The sequence below is a fragment of the Strix aluco genome, chromosome 4, assembly GCF_031877795.1.
Source record: "Strix aluco isolate bStrAlu1 chromosome 4, bStrAlu1.hap1, whole genome shotgun sequence".
NCBI classification, from domain to species: domain Eukaryota; kingdom Metazoa; phylum Chordata; class Aves; order Strigiformes; family Strigidae; genus Strix; species Strix aluco.
This window is the reverse complement of record NC_133934.1, coordinates 52,402,308-52,427,139: the sequence shown is the minus strand read 5'-3', so window position 1 is coordinate 52,427,139 and position 24,832 is coordinate 52,402,308. Positions and strand designations below refer to the sequence as shown.

At 38.4% G+C, this 24,832-nt stretch overlaps 1 protein-coding gene across 2 annotated transcripts in view; it reads right to left on the bottom strand.

Annotated features, from left to right (window-relative positions):
- Window positions 1-1,309: 1,309 nt before the first annotated feature.
- Window positions 1,310-24,832, bottom strand: part of CCSER1 (coiled-coil serine rich protein 1) — a 728,043-nt gene continuing 704,520 nt past the window's right edge. Inside the window, exon 11 of one of the 2 annotated variants that reach the window (XM_074823100.1) lies at window positions 1,310-5,209. In XM_074823100.1, the coding sequence (XP_074679201.1) occupies window positions 5,124-5,209 (86 nt within the window). In that variant the 3' untranslated portion in view covers window positions 1,310-5,123. The remainder of the gene's footprint in view (window positions 5,210-24,832) is intronic. The other variant, XM_074823102.1, reaches the window with a different exon arrangement.

The following is a 24,832-nucleotide window of genomic DNA, read 5'->3' as shown; positions in this document are numbered from 1 at the left end:
GTAAGTCTCAAGCCCCTCAGAGAGGACAGATATCCAGTGTCTTTTATATCATGAGGAGTTAGTATCATATGCATCACAGTGGATATACTCTAACAACCTGGACACATCATCAGTGAGGAAGCAAGATTTAAACAAATAGAGTTTACCAGGTTAGAAACAGCGCGTGGCATTTTTATCTTAAAAAAAAAAAAAAAAAAATCAGCAAGATACGTTCTGCTGCTGCTGAAATTTCCAAATTATCTTAGAAGTGTCTTACATAACACACGTTAGAATAAACTCCACTTAAAGGCAGTCGTGGCCTGCACAATTTGAGTATGTTCTCCTGAGGGATCTCTGCCAACTTCTTGCTGACTGAAGAACACTAAAATACAGCCTGGAAATTATGCTATGTATTTCTCCAAGCTGGGAGAAGACCTTCACCATTACTTTCAATGTACTTTCTCACTCTGTACTGCCTGCTGCATCTGGAACAAGTTTCAAACAGCAAATTCTCCTCCAGAAAAAAAGTTAGTAGGGAGAGTGGAAGAAAAGGGGCCATAGGACATATTTCATTAATGCGCTCAGATACAGAACTTAAGCTTTTGGACAACTACCAACGTCTGTAAGAGGACTCCCCTGGATTTTTCGCTCCAGGTATTTATTTCAAAGTTTTGTTAGAGGTCACTTTTACTCTACTGGACTTCATTTATGACCTACGTATATGCATGAAGAGTTTTGCAGGGATTTTGTTTTTGCTTTCAAACATCAAGGAAAAAAGAAAAAGCACATTCACTATAGCTTGTGAACTGGCATTTTTGCTAGGTCAAACCTTTTCTTGTCTTTTCTGTAAACCAGGAAAGATTTCTGAATTCAGAGATCTCCTGTTCATAAACTGAGACTAGTTGGATCAAAGGCCACAATTCCAATCATCTGGTGACTGACTTATTAGAATAGTCTAATTTAAGTCAGTGTTTTACCAGTGAAACCAGTGGAGACATGGCACAAAATTTATGGCATGTAAACTACAGTGTTGATTTGTAAATAGCCTATTTTTATCAGTTTGCAGAGTATACTGTGTATCTAACAGTATAAAATGTATCAGCACAGGCAGAAATCACTTCTTCCCAACTGGCTTTTAGGAAAGGGAAAAATATCAATTTTTAGGCAGTGATTGCAAGGAACTTGTATGACAAACATGAATATCCTAGGCAAGTTTTCAAATGCTTATCCAAACCTCATGTGAACATCTTAGTCAGGATATACTCTGTTTCAAAATTTCCAGAAAAAAGACATGTAAGGAAAGCACTTCTAACATTTATGTGGATGTGTGTGTTTTGGAATGAAAAGCAGTAAAGTTAAATATAACAGTCTGGATTGAAAAAAATGAATCTATTTCATATGTTTCATTTTATGTATAAAGGGTTGGCCTGTCTTGAAAAGGTCGCAGAAATTTATGTTGCAGGATGCTTTCAGATGCTGCTAAATAGCCTAAATAGAGGAGAGGTTTGTAGTAAGACTTGTCCCTCCGTTATGCACAAGCACACAGATTGAACTTCATTTATGTGCACAAAGTATACCAAAAAAACCTTTCCGCTGCTCTGAAAGCTAAACATAAGAACAGTACCAGACAAGTTTATGACCAGGGTTGGCCCTACCATGTTATTGTATCTTATAAACATATCCTGTAGAAGCACTCTAGTAAGGGAAGTAATGAAAAGTCTAGAGATGATATACCATTTCAGGTGTGGCTCTATTAAATTACTAAAAAATATTTAGGTCACAGATCTAGTGTTTCTTCTGTCAAGCGATTGTTTCAAAAAATGGGACATTGCTTCAAATGGAAACAGCTTTTCTTTGGGAATTACCTCCTCCTTAAAATGCCCGCTATCACACCAGTGATATGAAAGTAATAAGAAGTAGTTTTCAGCAGAAATTTTACAGTTATATTTTGTTGTACAGAAACATATTTTAAAAAAAACGAAAAAGGTACATCTGTGAAAAAATTAATAAGTGCCTTTTCCCCCTGGTGTCATGTCTTTGGATATGTACAGCCTTGGAGAAATGTATAAATCATTTTATACATGGAACTCCTAAAAAACTAGAGATTTTTAGTACAAAGGAATCAATTCACTGCAAGAACGTCCACATGCTGTTGCTTTATGATCTACTGTATACACAAGAGGATCAAACAAAGGACCTCTGTTTTACAGTTACTGCTGTACTGTACATTAACATGTGGCTAATACCCTTCTCTGGGTGAGATTTACACTTAGTATTACAAATAACCTAACAATGCTGAAAATACCAATACAAAACAGCTTCAGGATGACATTTTAAAAATACCCCTCACTTTAATTGAACTGTTTTCTCCAGGTTTTTTAAGTTTCAGCTTTATAAAAGATTCTCCAAGAAAATAGTAGCATTTAAAATGTTCTTTTTGAAACGTATAGATGGATTTTTTTAATAAAGTGTAATCCAAAAGTCCATTTTTCCAGGAAAAAATAACTATAGATACAGTACATAAGTTAAAATTGAAGAGTTTTGTTGGGGTTTTTTTGTGGTTTTTTTGTTTTTTGTTTTTTTTTTTTTTAAATGTAATATAGTACATTTGTATCCTGGAAAAAAAATTCCTTGATTACAGTATATGTTAATTTATTTACAGATCTGAAATATAATTGCATACATCGACTCTTGAGATGAGCAAGACTGAAATGTATTGTTAGTAAGAATCAACTGTCCCTTCAGTCTACCATGACTAAGAGATCACTCAGATGAAAATGCGATTGTAAGTAGTGAAATTCTGTTACTACTATTTTTAACTTTTTTGGTAGACTTTAAACTATGAGTTTCAATGCAGAACTAGGAGTCTTGAATACCCATAGTTAATTCGGTCAAGTTTTGTTTGCAATTTTTACACATTCTGTTTTGGCAGTAGCAACACATACATGAAGTCAAGTAAGTTTCGGCAAATGTTTGTCTTGATTCTTATGTATTGAGCTCTGGATACACAAAATTACCACTACAGAATGTTTAGACAAAACCTGCTCTCTTCAACATTAGATAATATCATAAAATTTGCTCTAACCAAACTAAATTTCTCAATAATTAGAATCCTGAAAGTTCAGGCTTCTGAAATGGCTTTGCAGAATATCTGCCAAGCTCATGGTCTAATTTTTTTCTTAATCTAACCAATCCTTGTATTAATCTGAATATTAGGTAGTTAGGCAGATATATTTAACAGAAGGTAAAACTTGTATCACTAATTAATTTTATATGCCTTATGTGACTTACCTTTTAAAAGTTACAACATTTTTGGTGGCTACAGAAGCTTCATTTTTCATTATATGCTACTTCAGTTAAGTCACTGGTTTGTTTCTTTGTGTGAGAATGTGCTGCACCCTTGTCTTGTTATTAATCAACAGTTAAAGAGAGAGGTGACTTGTCTCAGACCTGCCTCAATCATACTTCAATGTGCCAGATTATTTATAAACTACTAACTATATGTCTTATTACCATTCAGACATTATCCTCCATCAGAAAGGTTGTAAACTAAGTGTCATTTTTAGTATATGCCACATGTTTAGAGTAACTTGACTGAGATGCCTCTTTTCAAGCCCTCTGAAAGGGGAAAACAGGATCTTTTGTTACTGACAAGTCTACAAGTTCTATGGTGTGATCAAATGATTTCATATTCCCATGAGACCAGTATGCTGCACGTTAAGTAGCATTAGATCATCTCACTTGTGTGTAACATTTCAAGACTAGCAAAGCCGCTGAGTTGGTCATTAAGTGCAGATGATACAGTCTACAGAAATTACAACTTACACAGGTAATTTGGACTGGCTAATAAGACAATTTCTCTTATTTTAGTCTTTCACCCATTTTCGGTTTGGGAAGTGAAATGAGATTATATGATGCATTACACAGCATAGAATGTCACATTGTGTCATGCGTGATGCAGTGCCTCTAAAGCACAAACTTCACCACAACTTGGCATGTCCTATAGAACAAAAACACTTAAACAAATGTAGTTAAATAAAGGTGGGGAGAGGGAAGGTAAGGTTGAGGAACCAAGTTGACATCCTCAGTTTGGGACCCAGTTACTGACTCAAATATCTGGTAAGCCTCTATGAACCTTGCTGTTCGAGGAAAATCAGTCACTTCCTCTACTTGTGGCATGAGGCATTCATAAAGTACATACAGCAGGAAGCAGTAACACACCTCTGTAAGTGAGAAAATTTCATTGTATTAAAAAAAAAAAAAAAGTCTAATAAGAGGGTCCTCAAAGATTTCTGACTCATTTCCTTAGTCTCTATGAAATTCAAGAGGGTTTACTAATTACTTATCTATTTATTCCTCACATCTACTTTAACAGTAACATTATTAAACATACACAGTATTATTTAAGATCATGTTCTAGAACTTCAGGGAAAGATAGTGGCTTATAGAGGAAAAAATAATAATACATTTAGCCAATACTGGACTAGCAATGACAGCCAAATGGTCCCATTTATTATACCCCTTGGTGACTTTTGTATGACAAATCAATCTAGTTATTTAACAATCTAGTTCACCCTTTTGCCACAGTCTCAGATAGGAAAGTATGGAACCTGCAATGTTAATTTTTTACTTTATTTTTTTCAGATGAAAGTAGCAGCAAATGAAAACTGAAGACTGAGCTCTGGGTGAGCTTATGTTCCTCTTTAATCAACTCTCCTTCCATGGCAAGAATACAAGCACCTTGTTACCCATCTTGTTGACCTAAAGTCTGTAGCTCTGCTGTGTGTAAATTGTGGTGGAGGAAGACATTTTTTCTGCTGTACGTATGTAAAGAGATGGGTCCCCTTGGAGGCTGTCCAAGTCTTCCTGTAAAAGTCGTATGCTGCCGAGGTACAGCAGTTTGGTCTTTTGGAGCTCCTGAGAACATTGGGTAGCTGTCTGCCTTAGATGCTGGCTTTGTTGTACTTGGTGTTGTGGTGGCCAAACCATTCTGGGTGACCTCTGAAGCAAGGGTTTCATATGTGCCTCTAGTATGCTTGATGACTTCCACAATCTCCTTCTCTTTTAGGAGGTTGCTCAGACACAAATTAGACAGCTGACAGCTCTTGCTTTCATAGGTTGTTGCTTGGTTGCCTGACGAGTATCTAAAAGGGTCCTCGGTGGGAGTATGTGCTGACTTTCTGTCCCTTGTGCTGAGATTTTGGCTCACCATTCTGTTTGGATATGTAGCCTGAGGAAACAAAACAAACAAACAAAAGTATTAGTAATAGAATATAGTAGGAAAATGGTGCAGAGTATATAAAACACTCCTCACTACAGATGCACAGCACTATCGGCTGGCAGATTAAAATGAAAGACAAATTTCAAAAGCTGGCAAAACTCCCAAAGCACGGCTAGCATAAAATAGAAGTATTGTTCATTCATATTTAACAGAACTAATATTGAAAAATGCTTATTATAGGTAGTGATTTGGGCACCTTCTTTATAAAAGTAGTTTAAAGCAAGGGAGGACACTTTTTTTTTTTTCAGAACATAATAAATGGATAAAAAGGTTCCATGAATTGTAAACAGATTTTCAAAAGCATTTCACATGATGAAACAACACGAATTTTGATTACATGGAGTTCAACTCTTAATACTCTCAAATACTTACAAAATGTAAAAAACATCTTTTGTGAATATCTTCATGCCTTGGTTAAGCACAGAACATGCTCAATTTTCATTGTCCACTGAATCTAGGTGTTTTGTTGTATACTTACAGTTAAATATATGACAAAATGCTCTGCTAGAACAAAGAAATAATTTTACTTCAGCTGCCTGGAAAAAAAACAATGTGAGAAGGATTCCAGCATGTTAGCAACTTCTGATGCTGTGTGGGCATGCATGCATTTGTATTTGTTTAAATAAGGGGAATTTATCTGTACATGGCAAGCCAGATCACTGCATTTTTCCAGTGTGCACTTAGTGTGATGCTTCATTTTATCCTCCACGGAACACCTGGCTGGGGAGGAGATGATGGGGCTGTGGAACCTTCTCTCACACATTTAAAAAATGTATTCTCAATGTATAAAGTAGAATAAAGTGTTGAGGAGAAAATGCTAACACAGTCAAAGCAGGATTCTGCCTGTTCCATGACTGACTGTACTAGGTAGCTTCTAGAGGTGATGCCCAGGAACTCAGCTCACAAAGAGATGTGCTTGTGACTGAGGAATGACACTAGCCAAGCTGTGAATGTTCAAAAGTCTGGTCCCTAGAGGAACTTGAGCTTTGAGCCTATATGGCCTTGAAAAAAATCTTCATGCTTCATCTTTTCATATATTGTTAAAAAACATATACGACACCAATTTGCCCAAGAGGATTTTAACACCTGAAAGCTGTTGTGAGTTTCAAAAGTTGTTGAGATAACCCACTTAAACTCTACTGTCCTTTGTCACCTAATATTATGTGTGCAAAAAAAAGGGGGGGCGGGGGGCGTGTATGTTTCATTAACTTCTCCAGTCCATACCATGTTTCAAGGAAATCTTTAACTTACATTGCAATTAGTGCATCTCTGATTTCTCTTTTTTTCTTTTTTTTTTTTTTTTTTTTTTTTTTAACTAGCCAGGTTACTGTTAACTATGTGAAGAAGAATTCTAATAATAACACCAATTGTACTTTATTTTAAAAGTTATTTTGGAACTCACATTTGCCCTTGTTTTATTGCTGTCACACTTTCCCAGATACTGATTAAAGCACCTTGTTCATTTTCAACAAAAGCCTAATTTTGCCTCATATAGGTTTTCTGCAACAGAACTCTGAAAGGACATAGTAGCAGCTTCTTGATGTTTACATTGCTATATGGGCTTTGATGCTGCAAAACAAAGCTGAGAAAATAAAAAATACTCCCTATACTTTGCTAAAACTATTTCAGGATGTTTCCATGATTCCATAGGAAACTTGTCTACATTGTTTCAGGACAATCTGTATCACTTCACATGCATTTCTATTTTAAGAAACACAGAAGAATGATACAGTCAATATTTACAGCTTACATCCTTTTTTTAGTACAGGCAGGCTAATGGTCATGCTTCTACGCAGATTCACGCACAGGTTTGGACACAAATATTGCAGTGCATTTTAGGCATCAGAGATTTTCAAAAATTATTAGTACATTTTTACCACTTAATTCAGTGCTGATTGCACTCAGACTCATAAATGGTAGTAGAACACTTCTGGAAAACATCAGTTAAGTTTTTATACCTACACCACATAGATGTTGAGATGAAATTCAGTTTATTTCCTAGGGACTCATTCTTGGGGACACCTGTCTGTTTCAATCACTTTTAAAAATTTTATTTATTTCTATGCTAGTAAACAAAATCCCTGCCAAAAATCCCTGCAGTTGTTGTAAGGGAATGTTTCTGGAGTTATGCTATGTCACCCTATGCCCTTTGACAACCTGAAGATTGATATCAGAGAACTGAGAGAAACTTTATAATGGGACATCTAGCCTATGCTACACTTGTGGTTAGCATCAGTTTATCCCTATGTTGTTTCTGGCTTTTTTTTTTTTTTTTTTAACCAGCTGTTAAGGACCTTCATCGATGTAATCTGTACAACCTCCTCAGCTAACCTTTTCCACTACATTACTTTTACTTTTAGGAAAGGTCTTCCTAATGTCTAAACTGAATCTTTGTGGCTACGAGTCTCTTCCTTCTATCTGTCTACCATGGAAATGAAGAAAGAATTGCTGTTTGATCTTTGAATACCTGTTTATTTCTTTGAAGAATGCTGCGAGCTACCCCTTAATCTTCTCTGCTCTAGAATAAAAAAAAAATCACACTTGTTTCATAGGACTCACATTCTGGACTCTGAGTCATTCACACTTCTCTATAGATTCTCTTCAGTACATTTTTTTTTGAAGTAGATGGCCCAAGAGTACAGTACTTCAGGTAATCCTCTACAACTACGAAGCCGAAGAAGCACTATTAATCTTATGAAGGACTTCTTCACCTGTTTCTTTTTAATTCACTCCAGTATGAGGTTAGTAATTTTATTTTGTAACAGCATGGAATTGTTCACTCATGTTCATCTTGTTGTCCACAATAGTTCCAAGATTTTTTCTACAAAATGACTAAGTTGTTGAGCTGACTATTGTCACATAAATTCCTCATTTCCCTCTGTTAAATTTCATAATTTTTCCTCTGATCTTGTCTCTAATGTATCAAGATCATTCTGAATTCCAGTTTTACCCATTAACATGTTTTCCATCCCACCCAACTTCATGTAAACTGTAAATTTAGTAAGAATATTCTGTAGTCCATCATCCAGGTAGTAAATTAATAGTATCGAACACTATAAAACCCTACTCACTATAGACTTCTGTTTTAACGTTGGGTCATTGCTAAGTAATTTCCGAGGACAGTTTTCCAATTTACTCTATATTTGTTTCATTTACTCTGCACAGAATGTTTATAAAACAGTATCAAATGCCTTACTAAAAGCAAGAAATCTGAATCTACACTTTTCTTCTAGCCAGAAGGTCTGTTACTGTGCTGTTCAATTAAATTAGGTTGGTTTGGCAATTAATTTGATTTGTAATCCATGTTGGGTCTTGTTCATCTTGTTTTCTTCTATGTGCTTATAGTTTGATTATTTGCCTCAATTTTTTGTCTGAGAATTGAAGTTAAACTAATGGAAAATATTATAATATATTTAAGAGGAATCATAAACTCCCCTCCAGCACTCACAAAAATAGATGCTGGTACTGTACTCTGATCAATATATACCTGTTTAATAAAAACACCTCAGAGCTTTTCATGGTGGTACAAACTGCTCAGTAAAAAGTCTAGGAATTAAGAACCATTTCTCTTCTTATAGCTGCTATTGAAGTGCCAGGAAAAGCATATAATTCATCTGTCTAATCAGCAACTATCCTTGTTCTTGTCTTCATTCAGTGGGATTGCTCAGTCATAAACATCATGATGTGTGAATAATCGGAGTCTAAACATGTTGCTGCAGACCTTTGTAGCCTTGGCTACAGAGGCCACTTCCAGTGAAAAGAATGGCCATTGTTGGAGATCTTGGATACAAGTGGTCTTATACTCTTAGGAATGACTTAGCAGCTATTTTTATCTCTTGAAATAGAATAAAAAATAAAAACTTGTAGAGAACAAAATTCTTGTGAAACGAGTTATATCAGCAAGGTATGTTTTAAAGTAAATACTATCATTGTTATCTATGACAAATTACTGAAGAATAGTTTCTAATCAGGAAAAGAGAGAACAGTGGTCAGATGGGAGTCAAGATGACCAAGAAATCCTCTCCCCTCTTCCCCCCCAGTAACATTATTCTCCCCCAAAAATATTGTCAATAAAAAGTCCAATGCTGCTTTGATTATCATGCAAGTTATTTTTTGCTATAATTCAAACATTTTTATAAAAATCACAACATACAGAATTGAAAATAATTGTATGTTGTTATTCATTTGATGAATTCAGATAGTTTAGCCTGAAAGAATGTAGCCCAACTGAGTTTTCTTGCTGGCCCATTTTACAGTTATTTAGGATCCTCATGGTCTGGTCAGAATAAGAAAAATATCCCAGAATGAAATGCACAAAAGTAAAAACCACACATGCAGCACCAACAAGAAAAATACTTTGGATAAACCTGAACTTTTATTTTTAACCTATTTCTCCTTATCTTCCTGTAAATGTTTTGTGCAGTATTTTCTGCAGTGGACTGTTAGGTACCAACTGAATTCTCTGAGTGTTAGATGTGAGCGAGCAAAGCCACAATCCCAACGCATCTGTTTGCCAATTTGGAGGCTGAGTCCTTGTCCAAAGCTGAAGGTGGCTTCATGCCAGTCATGTTCCAGCCTAGCCTAGAGCAGCTGCAGGGCTGCTGTAAACTGCTGCTTGGCAGTGCTCCAAGGAGCCAATCTGCCAGCTGGTGACTGCTGAAGCAAAAAATCCATTCATCTCTTTCCCTTTATTTTTCAGTAGCTCAGCTAGAACCAACAACTTCTCTGCCCCAGGAATCCCCAAATGCCACCCTACAGTCTGTCTAACTGTGGACCCAGGAAATGGGCTTCAATTAGAATGCAAATGTGGCTCTGAAATTTCTTTCAAAAGTAGCCTATTTTAAATATATGGAGAGAAAGAAAAAAGCTTCCTTTGTTGTTTCAAATACATCTTTAAGAAAACATCTGGATTTGAATTTCCTGATCATATTAAACACAAAAACAGTGCATGCTTTTTTGCTTGAGTCTATATCCCCCACCCTCCAAAAAAAAAGGATTTCTATTAAAATCTGATTGGCTGTAAAATTCTGACAGGTTTGTATCATGAACACCGGTGTTTTAAGGTACATGAATACGAGAAAGATCTAAATATTTCAGATTCAAGTATTTCACACTGGTGATGAATACATTAAGACTGAACCAAAACCAGGAACTTAATATTCTTGGAATATTTTTTCCATAAATTTTTTTTGAGGGTTCCTCTTTGTGATTGTCATTCTGGCAACTTTTTCTTATATTAAGAAAAAAACCCCAACCCCCTCAATGACCCACTTTAAGGTAATGAAAACTGACTACTCTTATAGAAAGCTCCAGAATAGGACATGTTATTAAAAAAACACTGCAGCCATAAATTACTTTTCATTTTCAAACCCAATGAGTGAAATATGACAAGAGTTAATGACAAGGCAATACTGCTGCAGGACATTAAAAAATGGATATTGTTGCTGACTGTCTTGTGATAAAGTACTAATATAAAACGACAGAAAAAGACATAAATTACAAAAGCATCCAAAAAAGGGTGCAGATTTTTAAGATGCCTGTGTCCAGAGGCATCTGGGAGTCTTGGATGCTTATAATATAATTCTTCCAAGTAGAGCAACTTTCTTAAATACATCATTCTGACAACAGGCATAGAGAATAAAACCAAATACTCTCTCACCAGTGTACCCAGTGCATCTTGACAACCAACCAACAGCGGTGTATTTGAAGAACAAGATTTTACTACCCCATAGCATTTTTGCTTTCAGAGGTGTTAATGGAAGCAGACTCTAGAGAGAGTAATTATTCTGACAGAAACCTGAAGACTTTCTGGATTCCCTCAAGTTTCCTACCACTTAATTATTTTGTGTTTGTGAATACACAAGAAATGGAAAATGTGTTCTCCAATGTAATATTAACTATATAGATCAGCATAACTCACTCAGCCCTTCAGGTCTCAGCTGGACTGCAGCACCTTCTGCAGAACTGCCTCTACTTGCAGCCTAGCCCAGAATTCATAAAATATAAAGCAACATAAAGAATTCCAGAAACAAAACAAGGTGCTATAGCTCTATATCTCTTTGAAGGATGAAAAGGATGAAGCCCTGCGTCATGGTTTTGAATTTATATCCCTTCAGACGCCTTTCACAGTTCTGGCAGTTTATATAAGTACAGATCTAATTTACCAAAACACAGGTTAACTCAGTACTTTGGTATGCCACATCCGTCACTATGTCAGCTCCTTAATTTCTACACCTCCTCACTTTTCTGTTTACCAGCTTCCAGCCTAGAGATGACCCAATACAAAATGTAGTTTAGCTGCAGCAGGTAAGTGTTCTTCATTCAAGTCTCTTAAAAAGCACTCACTTTTATTGATTTCAGTAGCTCCTGGACCACAAGAGTAGTTTTTAAAACCCAGGTCTGCACCTATTGATAAAGGTGTTGTCTTACTGATAAACTGATGCTGCCTTCTGGCAACACGTGGCACATGAAAGAAATAAAGTTCAATGTGTCAAAATAAGGCATGGACTAGTATCAACAAGTTATGGACAAGAACCAGCTGCTGATCAATTTACAAGCTCTGCTGACATCCGTTACAAAATTAATGCAGTCAACATAAATCAGAGACATTTCTCTTTCTGCCTTTCAAACATCTTTACTTACTGAAAGTAAAAATTGTGACATGCTAAAATACATGCCTCTTCCCCATAAATGCCCTTTTAACCAACAGGCCAGTTGAATTCAGGTGAACTATAGGGGTCAGCTAATGTCCTAAAAGAATGTTATGATAGTGGTGATACAGTGAGATAAGTAACCCACAGAGGGCTTAAATAGGATATTCATCTTCTCAGAGCATAGAATTATCATTAAAAAATTTCATTTATGTAAGTAATAATGCACAGTAAGGCAACAATTTGTAAAAGGATGTAAAGCTATTTTATAAAGTAGGAAGAAAACAGTGAAGAATTTCTCATTAATCTCTAGTAACTTACAGTAAATCACTGCAGTTCAAGAGTTAACTGGAAGATCTTTCTCATTAGTAAAGCTAATAGATAATTTTGCATTTTACAGCTGTTCACCATGCCTTCTAAATTAAACATTAGGAACTTAGGAGCTGTTCACCGGTGTTAGCCATATTCTTCAAAAATGCTACGGAATTAATTTAGATGATACTGAATATGCCTTGTTATACCCTATGGCTTAAAATTCTAAATAACTATAAAAATACTAATGAAATTGAAAACCTAGCAAATAGTGTGGATCTTTCAATGATATGACTGCAGAACAGCAGGACACACTCGATGTTAACTCAATCTTATTTTACTCAGTCTGTATCTAAGAGTATCTAAGACTTCTCCAGGATCAGAAAGTCAACCCAGAAATTTTCCCATACAGACTTTTATTATTTTGGACCTGGGGACAAAATGGTAAGAAAGATGCAATAGATTTTTAGCTTCATTTTAAAAATGTTATATCCCTGATTTAGGAAACAACCTAGACATTTAGCAATGACTAGCTTCCCCCACCTCAGGCAATTCTCATAACACCTCTGTCTCTCTTGATGCCTTTGGCATTTTTTTTTACTGATCTCCTATCCCCTCAACTTCTTTGGGTAGCCATTGCAGCCAATGATGAAGAAAATACCTTCATTAAGCTCTCGTTATACACAGGCTCCACATTTGGTTACAGGCAGCAGAGTCTAGAATAAGGTGTCCACATCAGACTTGCTCATGGATCTTCTAGGCTCCATTCAGGGGGACTGAATAGGCCCCATGTTCACCCAGCACTTTGGGTCTTACTATCTTTGTGCAACCCAAGAATTAAGGGCCACTTGTGCCATGCTTTTAGCTACAGTCATATAGAAAGTCATAGGTGTCTACACTTAAGGTCCTCTTTTGCATAACAGATGTAAAATGAACTGATAGAAAATGGAGAAGTGGATCCACAGGAACACCAGGGTCACTTCAAAAGACCACAGTTGAAGCCGAGTGAGCAGTGAAGGATGATACAAAGGTCCTGAGGAAAAACTAAGGGAGCTTGCTCTGGAATTACAAGCAGGAAAACTGCACAAGTGCTAATTAGCCCTTCTGAAAGCGTGTGATACTCAGCTGACATTTATTGCTATGCTAACACAGGAGTTCTGGCTTTGCAAGCCAAACTAGTATTTCTCTACAGCATTTGATGTGCCATGTAGACATAATAAGTTGTTCAAAGACCTCTGCCTTGTGCCTTATCTATTTTTTTAATGATCATCTGCCTGAAAGCTGTGAAGTCCATTTCTAGCCTCAGGCCTGACATGTGGTCACCAAAACTGGGTTATCATATCTGTAGATCATGTGAATTAAAACTGACTTGTAGATGGCAATTACCTTCGACAACTAACATGTATTATATACATGTTTAAGTTTTAGTAAGTTTCTAATTATACAGTTATTTCCTACTCTAATGACACTTAACATGATTTCCTATAGTACCAGAAATTCCATATGTAAAATGAAATTCATATCACTGTGTATTCAGTTAGATAAGATACAGTTGTCTTAGAGGTAGTAGTCTTGAAAAGATTTAAATTTGCAATGTTCAATTGTCTCTATACTATATAGCTCTATATCTGAGATATACTTTTAAGAAAAGAAATAAAAAACATAGTGTCCATATTAATTGCTTATAAATTCTTATTTAAAAAGCAGAGGAATGCATTAGACATTATGCTTACAGATGTATTCCTGTTATGTTTAGGGTGAGAATCTGAAAGACTTGGGCATATGAGGCTTTTGCTTTATCAGCTGGACATACAGGAACTCAAATCTCTTTTGTGTTTCTGTATGTTTTTATTATCTTACCTTCTGTGAAGCAAATAATCATAGATACTTACCTTTAAGTTCAGGGCTTTCTTGTCTCACTTTCAGTTAGTGAATGTCACAAATCAGATTTCTAATGAATGTGTGCCTTCTGAAAAAGGCACTGCTTGGTCTTTCATAAAAAACCACAAAAAGCCAGATGAATTGTACTTAGCAAACACTCACCTTTTCACATTACATCCTTTAACAACAATAAAAAATCCTTCCATTAGTTTCATAAATCAGCATCCTTATTTTTGAAAGCAATAGGGGCTGAACAGATAAGAACAGGGAGGGAAATTGCATACATGGGCTAATGATGTTCACCTACTGTCCTGTTAATCAGTGACACTATCCCTCAGCTCAATATAGTCTGCAAAGGAGAAATCAAAGGACTAACAAAAAGGGCAAATTTTATCCTGATGACATGAAAAGAAATCCTAACTGCGCTTTAATTGTCTTGACTTTTTATTTTTATGACAGCTTCATCGGGGGCTCGACTTAAATGCCTCTGCAAACGCATGTAGCATGGGGAATGAACAAGAGGAGCTACAGACGTGCGGACACCCGCAAGGCTACAATCTTATTGGTAACACGGAGGCATGGTGGGATGGCTCCTATGACTGGAGTGTTGGAATGGAAAGATACAGGCTCTTTAGGAAGAACAGGCAGGGAAACAAGGAGGGGGGATCTCTGTCAGTAAACAACTGGAGGGCATGGAGCTCTGCATGGGGATGGATGAGGACTCACTGAGAGCTTATGGGTCAGGATTAAAGCCTGGGCAGGGACAGGAAATGTTATAGTAGGGGGTTGTTACAGGTTACCCAAGCAGGAAGACCAAGCAGATGAGGCCCTCTATAGACAGATGGGAGCAGCCTCACATTCACAAGCCCTGGTCCTCGCGGGGGACTTCAGTCACCCCGATATCTGTTGGAGGGACAACACAGCAGGGCATAAGCAATCCAGGAGGTTTCTGCAATGCATTTGATGATAACTTCCTTCTCCAAGTGATAGAGGAGAGGTACTATGCTGGACCTTGTTCTCACCAACAAGGAGGGGCTGGTGGGGAGTGTGAAGCTCAAGGGCAGCCTTTACTGCAGTGACCATGAAATGGTGGAGCTCAAGATCCTTAAGGCAATGAGGAGGGCACACAACAAGCTCGCTACCCTGGACTTCGGGAGAGCAGACTTTGGCCTCTTCAGAGATCTGCTTGGTAGAGCAACATGGGATAAAGCCCTGGAGAGAAGAGGGGCCCAAGAAAGTTGGTTAACATTCAAGGATGACCTCCTCCAAGCTCAGGAGTGATGCATCCCGACAAAGAGGAAGTCAGGCAAACACATGAGGAGGCCTGAATGGGTGAACAAGGAGCTCCTGGACAAGCTCAGTCACAAAGAGGAAGTCTACAGAGGGTGGAAGCAAGAACAGATAGGCTGGGAGGAATACAGAGAAACTGTCTGAGCAGCCAGGGTTAGGGTTAGGAAGGCCAAAGGCAAAATTTGGCCAGGGACATCAAGGGCAACAAGAAAAGCTTCTCTAGGTACATCACTGATAAAATGAAGACTAGGGAAAATGTAGGTCATCTCTGGAAGGAAACAGGAGACCTGTTTACCTGGGATATGGAGAAGGTTGAGGTAATCAATGACTTCTTTGCCTCAGTCTTTACCAGCAAGTGCTCCAGCCAAACTGCACAAGATGCAGAAGGCAAAGGCAGGGACTGAGAGAATGAAGAACCACCCACAGTAGGAGAAGACCAGGTCTGAGACCATCTAAGGAACCTGAAGGCGCACAAGATCAATGGGACCTGATGAGATGCATCCGTGGGTCCTGAGGGAACTGGCAGATGAAGTGACTAAGCCACTGTCCATCATATTTGAGAAGTGGAAGTCCAGTGAAGTTCCTGCTGACTGGAAAGGGAGAAACATAACCCTTATTTTAAAAAGGGGAAAAAGGAAGACCTGGAGAACTACAGGCCAGTCAGTCTCACCTCTGTGCCTGCCAACATCATGGAGCAGATCCTCCTGGAAAATATGCTAGGGCATGTGGAAAATAAGGAGGTGATTGGTGACAGCCCACATGGCTTCACTAAGGGCAAATCATGCCTGACAAATCTGGTGGCCTTCTACGATGGGGTTACAGCGTTGGTGGATAAGGGAAGAGCAACTGACATCATCCATCTGGACTTGTGCAAAGCATTTGACACTGTCCTGCACGACATCAATGTCTCTAAATTGGAGATGTGGATTTGATGGATGGACCTCTTGGTGTATAAGGAATCGGCTGGAAGGTTGTACTGAAAAGAATTGCCATCAACAGCTCGGTGTCCAAGTGTAAAGCAGTGACAAGTAGTGTTCCTCAGGGGTCGGTGTTGGGACCAGAACTGTTTAACATCTTTGTTGGTGACATGGACAGTGGGATTGAGTGCACCCTAGGCAAGTTGCCAACAACATCAAGCTGTGTGGTGCAGTTGACATGCTGGAGGGAAGGGATGTGCCATCCAGAGGGACCTGGAGAGGCTTGAGAGGTGGGCCCGTGTAAACCTCATGATGTTCAACAAGGGCAAGTGTCCTGCACATGGGTTGAGGCAATCCCAAGCACAAATACAGGCTGGGCTAAGAGTGGATTGAGAGAAGCCCTGAGGAGAAGGACTTGGGGATATTAGTGGATGGAAAACTGACTATGAGCTGGCAATGCGCGCTTGCGTCCAGAAAGCCAACTGTATCCTGGGATGTATCAAGGGAAGTGTAGCTAGCAGGTCGAGGGAGGGGATTCTCCCCCTCTACTCTCATGAGACCCCACCTGCAGTACTGTGTCCAGCCCTGGGGCCCCCAACATACAAAGGGCATGGACCTGCTCAAGTGGGTCCAGAGAAGGGTCACGAAGATAATCAGGGGTCTGGAGCACGTTCCCTGTAAGGTCAGGCTGAGAGAGTTGGGGTTGTTCAGCCTGGAGAAGAGAAGTCTCCGGGCAGACCTTTTTGTGGTCTTCCAGTACTTAAAGGGGGCCTACAGGAAAGATGGGGAGGGACCATCTCCTATCATTTCAAAATTGTGTATAGTTGGTGGTGATAGAAAATTTCCCTTACTGTGTAATTTCAAACAAATGAAGTTTCACACAGGTAAGATAGTCCATCAGATAATTACATAAAATAAGATCTTCCTGCCTACACCAGTGGCTTACACAAAAGAAGAAAAATATTTCATAGCATCTTTACTGTACCTCTATAAGTGTCCATTCAGTTCAGCTCTCTTTAAAGCTGCTACTGTAGCATCGTGTTCATTACAAAATATACTACTTAGTATTCAGGAAAGTCAACTTTAACAAGGTAAAACTATTTTAAAGATTTCATGTATTTTAAGGCCAGCAAAAACCATTATCTGGCCTTCTTTGCAGTAGAAGCCATAGATTTCTCTTGGTGAAATCATGTAATCAAAAAATAGGGTAGAATAATTTTAAGCATAACTTAAAAGACTTGAAGTAATGGAGAATGTATTTTATTTCTTCATAATCCACTAAAATATTTTTATAACAATGCAATCCAGTTCCTTACTGGAAATGTTGTATTCTGGTAACACATCCTAAATTAGTATTTGAACAAAAGAAAATAAGCAGTATCTGCAGACAAAACTGCTGCTAAAATACACTAGGACATAAAGTGTCTCTAAAGAGCAGAGGAGACTAGTGTCTAAAACATTTAGGAACAGGGAATTCTTGGAGAAAGTGCTGGTTGTTTTGTAGTTATTCCTGTCTAGAGAAAGTTTTGATCATGTAAGTAGTTATATGTACAATTTGAAGGTCCTATTCTCTTTTGTAAATGATTATACAGGATGCATGACCATGAGGACCCCACTACAGCCTGCAAAATGACGAAGAAACCAACACTCCACAAAAACCTTGTAGTACCAAGATCATGTTACTTGGAAAAATAACCTTCCTTTCCATCTTACTTCCTTGAAAACATGCAAACAATTAATGCAGCTATTTCAGAATATTCAGCATATCAGCTCCTTATTTTCTTCAGGAAAACTATATTACACAAACATAGGATGGGAAATTGAACAAAAGGAAAGAAAAATATAAATAAGCACCTGCTAAAATTTCTTATTTTGCCTTTCCTTCTAGGAGAACCAGCACCAAAAATTTTGGCAAAAATGTTGTAATACCTTCATTGGTTTCTGCTTCTCTAATCATCTGCCTAACCTAAGGAAGGTTAGCAAGAATGTATTTCGTATTATACCTCCAACTTTCTGTAATAATGCACATAGGGAGGCATTTACCTACTGCTTGTTGCAGCATACCCTTTCTCCGTAAATGTCAAAGTTTACATTTTAATTTCTTTACAGTCCATACTCTGGGTCTCTCACTTGAAAAAAGTAATAGAAGATGATTTGCTCACTTGGGTTTATAGGTTTTTCAGCTGTAAATTACCCGTTGCTCCATAATAGCTCCATAATAGCTGCTAAAATGGTTGAGAGTTTTAGGCTTCTTGTGACATAAACATCAGCTCAACTGTTAACCTCTGCTGTTTACCGTCTTATTTCATTAAGTACCATTTTAATGGAACTCCCAAATTCTGAAAGGTTTAAGTGAAATCATGGTCCCATTGCATCCACTAGCAAAACTTCCACTAGCTTTATTGTGGTGTCTTGAGCAGGAATGAACTTAAGTATGTGCCTAAACACTATTTACTATTATATAAATTAGGGTCCAGTGTGTTTTTGTCTTGTCTGAGCACCACATGCTGTTGTGATGTTAGTCTTTTATTCTTCCCTCCTGCCAAATTAAGGGTATAAGTTACTTCAACTCATACAAAAACGTAATTTGTTCAAATACACTGTTTTGCACAAAGAAGGTTTTTTAATACCTTTAAAGAAAAAAAATATTTATTCTGATTAGCAGTCTTGAAAGATGAATATCTGATTAGAGCTATATATCAAAGGCATTTTAGAAATACAAGGTATTCCCCAGGGATCAATACCAGGTCCAGTCCTGTTTAACATCTTCATTAATGCTCTGGATGATGGGGCAGAATGCCTCCTCAGCAAGTCTGCACATGACCACAAAACTGGGAGGAGTGGCTGATACACCAGAGAGTCATGCTGCCATCCAGAGAGACCTTGACAGGCTGGAGAAATTAGCCAACAGGAACCTCATGAAGTTCAACAGAGGTAGACAAAGCCCTGCAGCTGGGGAAGAACAACGTTATGCACCGGTACATGCTGGGGGCTGACTGTCTAGAAAGAAGCTTGGCAGAAAAAGACCCAGGGATCCTGGTGGACACCAGGTTGAGCATGAGTCAGCAATGTGCCCTTGCTGCAAAGAAGGTAAATGATACCCTTAGCCGCATTAGCCAAAGTATTGCCATCATGATGGAGGAGGTGATCTTTCCCCTTCCTTCAGCACTGGTGAGGCCTGTGTCCAGTTCTGGGCTCCTCAGTACAAGTGAGATATGGACATACTGGAGACAATTCAATGAAGAGCCACAAGGATGATTCAGGGACTGGAGCATCTCTCCTGAAAGGAACAGCTGAGAGAGCTTGGACTATTCAGCTTGGAAAAGAGAAGACTCAAGGGGATCTCACCAATGTGTACAAATACCAGAAAGGTGGGTGCAAAGAGGACGGAGCCAGGCTCTTTTCAGTGGTGTCCAATGACAGGACCAGAGTCAATGGGCACAAACTGAAACATGGGAGGTTTCCTCTGAACATCAGGAAAGGGTGTCAGAGCACTGGCACAGGTTACCTAAGGAGGTTTTTCGAGTCGCCGTCCTTGGAAAAAGCCGTCAAAAGCCATCTGGACATGATTCTGGGCAACCAGCTCTAGGTGGTCTGACTTGAGCAGGGAGTTTGGACAGGATGTCCTGCCAACCTCAACCACTCTGTGATTCTGTGAAGGTATTTGTTAGTCTGAGAGAAGATGAAAAGCACATGTGAGAAGCAAAAGTCTGAAGAGGATGCGGTTTAGGAAGTTACATACATAAAGCCTGCAACTCACATTCTATTTTCTCTTTTTATTTACACCCTATCACCAGGGCTGAAGCTCTGAAGTGTGTTGACCTAGTGCATTGGTCCTAAATAAGACCAGAAGAGTTTACAGCTAAATCTGGCAAGGAACACAAATTTTTCCAGGAGGTGAGTCCTTTGACCAGCTTAAGCACTGGCTTGCAGCCATGCCACTCTAGCAACGCATAGCTCTCAAGCCACTCTTCAAGAGGAGATATCTCTGACCTGACCATTAGACTTTCCCTTGGAGTTCTGCTGAACTCCTCCATTTTGTAGCATCATTAGTGTTGCAAATGTTCTTAGTGTTTTTCCCCATAAACCAAAGCAGAACTGTTTTTAAACTGTCATTTATTTATAGAGGATCCATTTAGCATAATCCACAGGCAATGAACCTGCTTATTGGTTGAGAGGCCCCAGCAATTAAACTGGCTAAAAATTTAGCCAATGTAGCTAAAAAGGCACCATGCTTAAGACTCACAGAAGCCCTAGAAGCAGGATAACAAAACTTTGCACATAGACAACAAAACTTTCTAAGGCAACACACCAGACACTCCAATTCACTGTACACTGAAAGACAGAAGACGGGCAATGTTTGAAATACATGAAGGAGAACAATGTGCACACACACACTCACACATACCCTGGGGATTGATAAAAGGTAGCCTCACATTTGACTGGCATCCACCAACTCACAAAAGCCTATAAAGCACACTCAAACAACTCCCCAGAATATCCCAACAGCACACCCAAAGTAGGCTATGTAGGCTACATTTACAACTCATCCTAGGTGATCATTATTTAGGAGGGAGGGGATATCTTACAAGCTGCTCATCTCACCTGTGGATTTCTGCCTCTCAGACATTGGCAAATCTCTCCCCTCACTTCATAAACCTTGCAGGAAACAGGGAATACTGTTATAATTCAGGGCACATATCCACTCTGCTGCCTCCAGATGTCCAGCTAGTGCATGTCATCTACCTTTCAGTCTCTCAAACACCATCTCTGTTGTGATCTAGAAGATGCTTAGGCACTAGTTTGGCAGCTCTTTGCTCTGGTCCCAAACTAAAAGCCTTCCTCAGCTGTGGAAACAGAAATTAAGCAGGGTGTCCTGGAGTAAAACCAAGTATACTAATGCCATTCATGCCTATACTGCTAGGTGTGCTGAAAAAGCATCCTTGTCTCATTAAGTATATCAAGCAGAAATTTTGAAAACCCCAATTCACAAACATTTCCATCAACCAGGATTAAAAATGATGAATCAAGTGTTTTTTGAGCATTAGAGTACAACTGAGCACATTCGTCCTAACACATATCTAATTTACCACTGCCAGGATAGTTCCCAAGATTACATTTCCCTGCAACTGGCTGAGCAATCGCATGCAGAGCTGCTAGTAACCTCAGGAAGACTGGCAAACAGTAGGACACCCACCAACTGCTACCTGCCACATACAATAAGCAGCACAAAGCCACCCTGTCAGAGCAGTCTCAACAGTTCACCTCCCCAGGCCAAACAGGTTAACAGCTGACTTGTGGTTTTTCCTGTAGGAATAATTACACACTTCTCAGCAGACAAACTCTCATGCTGATACGCTGCCTGCGTAATGCTAGGGAAGGAAATCAAATGAAGCAGCTCTACAACAAACCTGATTACCCCAAACCTGCAACACAGCCTTTTATTTTTACCAAAATCAGTTGTTTCTTAGTGCACAATATGTTGCTGCTTTGACACAATTCAGGCTCAAGCAACATCTCTGTTTCATCTATCTCTTCCTTGTCCTTCTCTTTTTCCATTTGTTCATTTTCTTGGAGGTGCAGCTACAAGGAAGAGGAACTTAGGCAGTTGCTCCTATGCCAAAAATCAATTTGTCTAACAGTCACAGTGACAATACGTCGAATAATGCTAACAGAAAGTGTTGAATAAGCTTGAGTGCCAGGCTGCAGTGCAGAGAACTGCTCCTGCCCTGAGCTCCAAGGAATTTGAACACTGGTGACAGAAGAGGAGATTATCAAAGTGGGAGTCATACCCTTTCTGCAAGCTTGACCGGTGACATGGCACTCTGCGATTCCCTTTCCATGAACTATCCTGCCTTGGAAAGTGGGAAACACATGGCTGCTTGAAATCCTTTCACAAGGTGCAGTGACAAATGGAGTAAATCACATTGCAAAGCTCTGACTGACTCCTTTGCAACTGGTTTTAAATTGAAATGGGAGTCTTAACATTTCAGACCACTTCCCTTTAAATGCAGAAAAGCATGAGTTAGAAAATAAATAGGAAATGGCTGCTATGTTGAAAGAAATGCACTCTCCTTTTAGTACCTGAAAATGAATGTTGAAAGTGTACATGAATACCAAGCTTTATAATGGGAACAAAAATATGTCACATGCCCATGCAAAAATGAAACTGCTTTTAAATAGCAGAAATATAGGTTCTCCTTTCTCTTCAGAGAGTATTTAATTGAAAAATAGTCCACATCTAACACCTTTCACGTCAAGATACAGCACCATTGCTTCGAAATCTTGATAGTGGATTTAACAAAATTTATGCTATAAATTCAACACACATTATTACTGGAATCTGTAACCAGAATGTCTCATTACAAATTCTCATTAATATTAAGCCACATCTTTCTGAAAGCTCTGATAAGGTCATCTAATATTTTCTTTTTTTTTTTTAATCTGATAACAGTTACTAAGATTTATTTTAATAGGATTTAAATCTCACAATATCACCTTAAAATAAGATCAAGCAGACTTGTAAGTCCACATAAAGGAAAATAAAATTTAAAATTATACTTACAGTACAAACATAGAAACTTTTCTTTTTCTATGTTTAGCATATATTTACAAACAAAAAATAGTAATGTTTGTTATTTAAGATCATATTTAATGAAATTATTGCTACTACCCATGAAGCTTTTAATATTAAATTGTTTTCAAACAATGTTGCCTATATTAAATCTCAGAAATTCAGAGAAGAAAGAACTTGCACAGATATCAAAAAGCAGAAAGAAAAATGAAAAAAAAGTGAAAAAAATTAATTCCTCAGGCACAAGAAGTGTAAGAACAAGTCAGGCCAGACTAAACCCACGTGTATGTGTGCACATATTTGGGTTTACATCTATGGCCTCATCAAAATATAGATGTCTGTCATGGTTTGAGCTCAGAAGGCAACTTGAGCTCACAGGGGGCCACTGCTGTAGCCCCCTCCCCTGATACCAAAAAACCCCTGCCACTCACTCAAACCAGGACTATGTCCCAATATGAAAGCTATAGATTGCACAGGTAATATTACCATAATGTTGCTAGAAATGTTGACATGATGTACTGGCTGAATTTGACCATTTTTGATTTAGATAGCCTATGTAGACATGACGTAAAAAGCACACTAAATCTGACTAGTCCACAATGCCATAAATAACACCTATTATACTTTATTTCATTCTCTTGGGGAAAAAATATATGGTAATTTGCTAAGCTATTTTCACTTAATTCTTAACATTTATGGCTATTACTAGTAGAAAGCAACAACAGCTTGACTTTTTAGCATGCATAATGCTAGATCGGAAAAAGACATATAAAAGAAAAATATGCGCTACTCTCCATTTGTACTGTGTCAGCAAAGCCTTTAACTAGGTATTCTTGGTAGAGTTTGCTAATTATAGGTGATTTCTAGTTCTTACAAAGTATCAGAAGATGAGATAATGAGGCATGAGAAGAAGATAATTTATATGGGTGTGGCATTAAAAAAAATAATGTCCCTATCTTGCCATAGTTTTGCATGTGAATTATAGAAAATGCACAGAATTCCAAAGCCTATTTCAAAAATGCCTCATATTTAGCAGCTGTGTCTCTATTCAGACTGTATATTCTATGTTTAACTGCAGTCATTATTGTTTCCTTCTCAAACATGAGGCAACAGGATGTCTACATTGTAGGGAATCATCTCAAGCTCGTACTAAAAAGCAGGGTATAACATCCATAGAGCATTATTTAAACTTCCACCCTGGGGACTTGGGGTTCTACGTAGAATATTTCTCTTGGGAAACACATTTTTTAAAATGATATTGAATAAAATAGCCACTGCTATGGTAGCCAATATGAAGCACAAGCTCATGTGTGCAAAACCTACCCCACTGTTTTACATTTTATATCTTTGTCATCTTTACTGTTTAACTTTGAGTAAATGTTTCCTGCTGCTTCAGAGGGGTGGCCTACTCCCAGCCATCCTTGCCTGTTAATTCCCTTGTGCCAGTGTTGGGGTTTGAGTGGCTACACAGTGAATTAGATAAGGAAACTGGAGTAGCTGAAAACTATGTCTTTCAAACCTCTTACATGAGTAAAGTTATTTTTCAACCAGAGCAGTTCACTGGTCAAACTCATCATGTGGTTGTACAAATGCTTTTCATTCACACGAGGAAAGCAGCCAGAACAATAAGCAAAGAGGAAGAAGGAGACCAAGATCTCCTTTTTTTTTTTTTTTCCCCCCCGAGAGGCCAGCAATGTGGTGAGTGAAAGTGGGTTATGCAAAAAAGTTTGATGGGGAGCCATCTCCTTCTCTGCCTGAGCTCTGTTGCTGGATGCACAGTACTCCTGCTTCTCTGATGCTAGCAAATGCCCATCGGCACTCGGCCCTGAAAGGAAGCAAGACTCCTGTAGACACACGGGATTATAAAGCTGTGGTGGGAATGGATCTCACCCATCTCCAGTGCCAAAGTTGTCCCTGTGCATAACTATAACCTTCATACTCCTAGTGC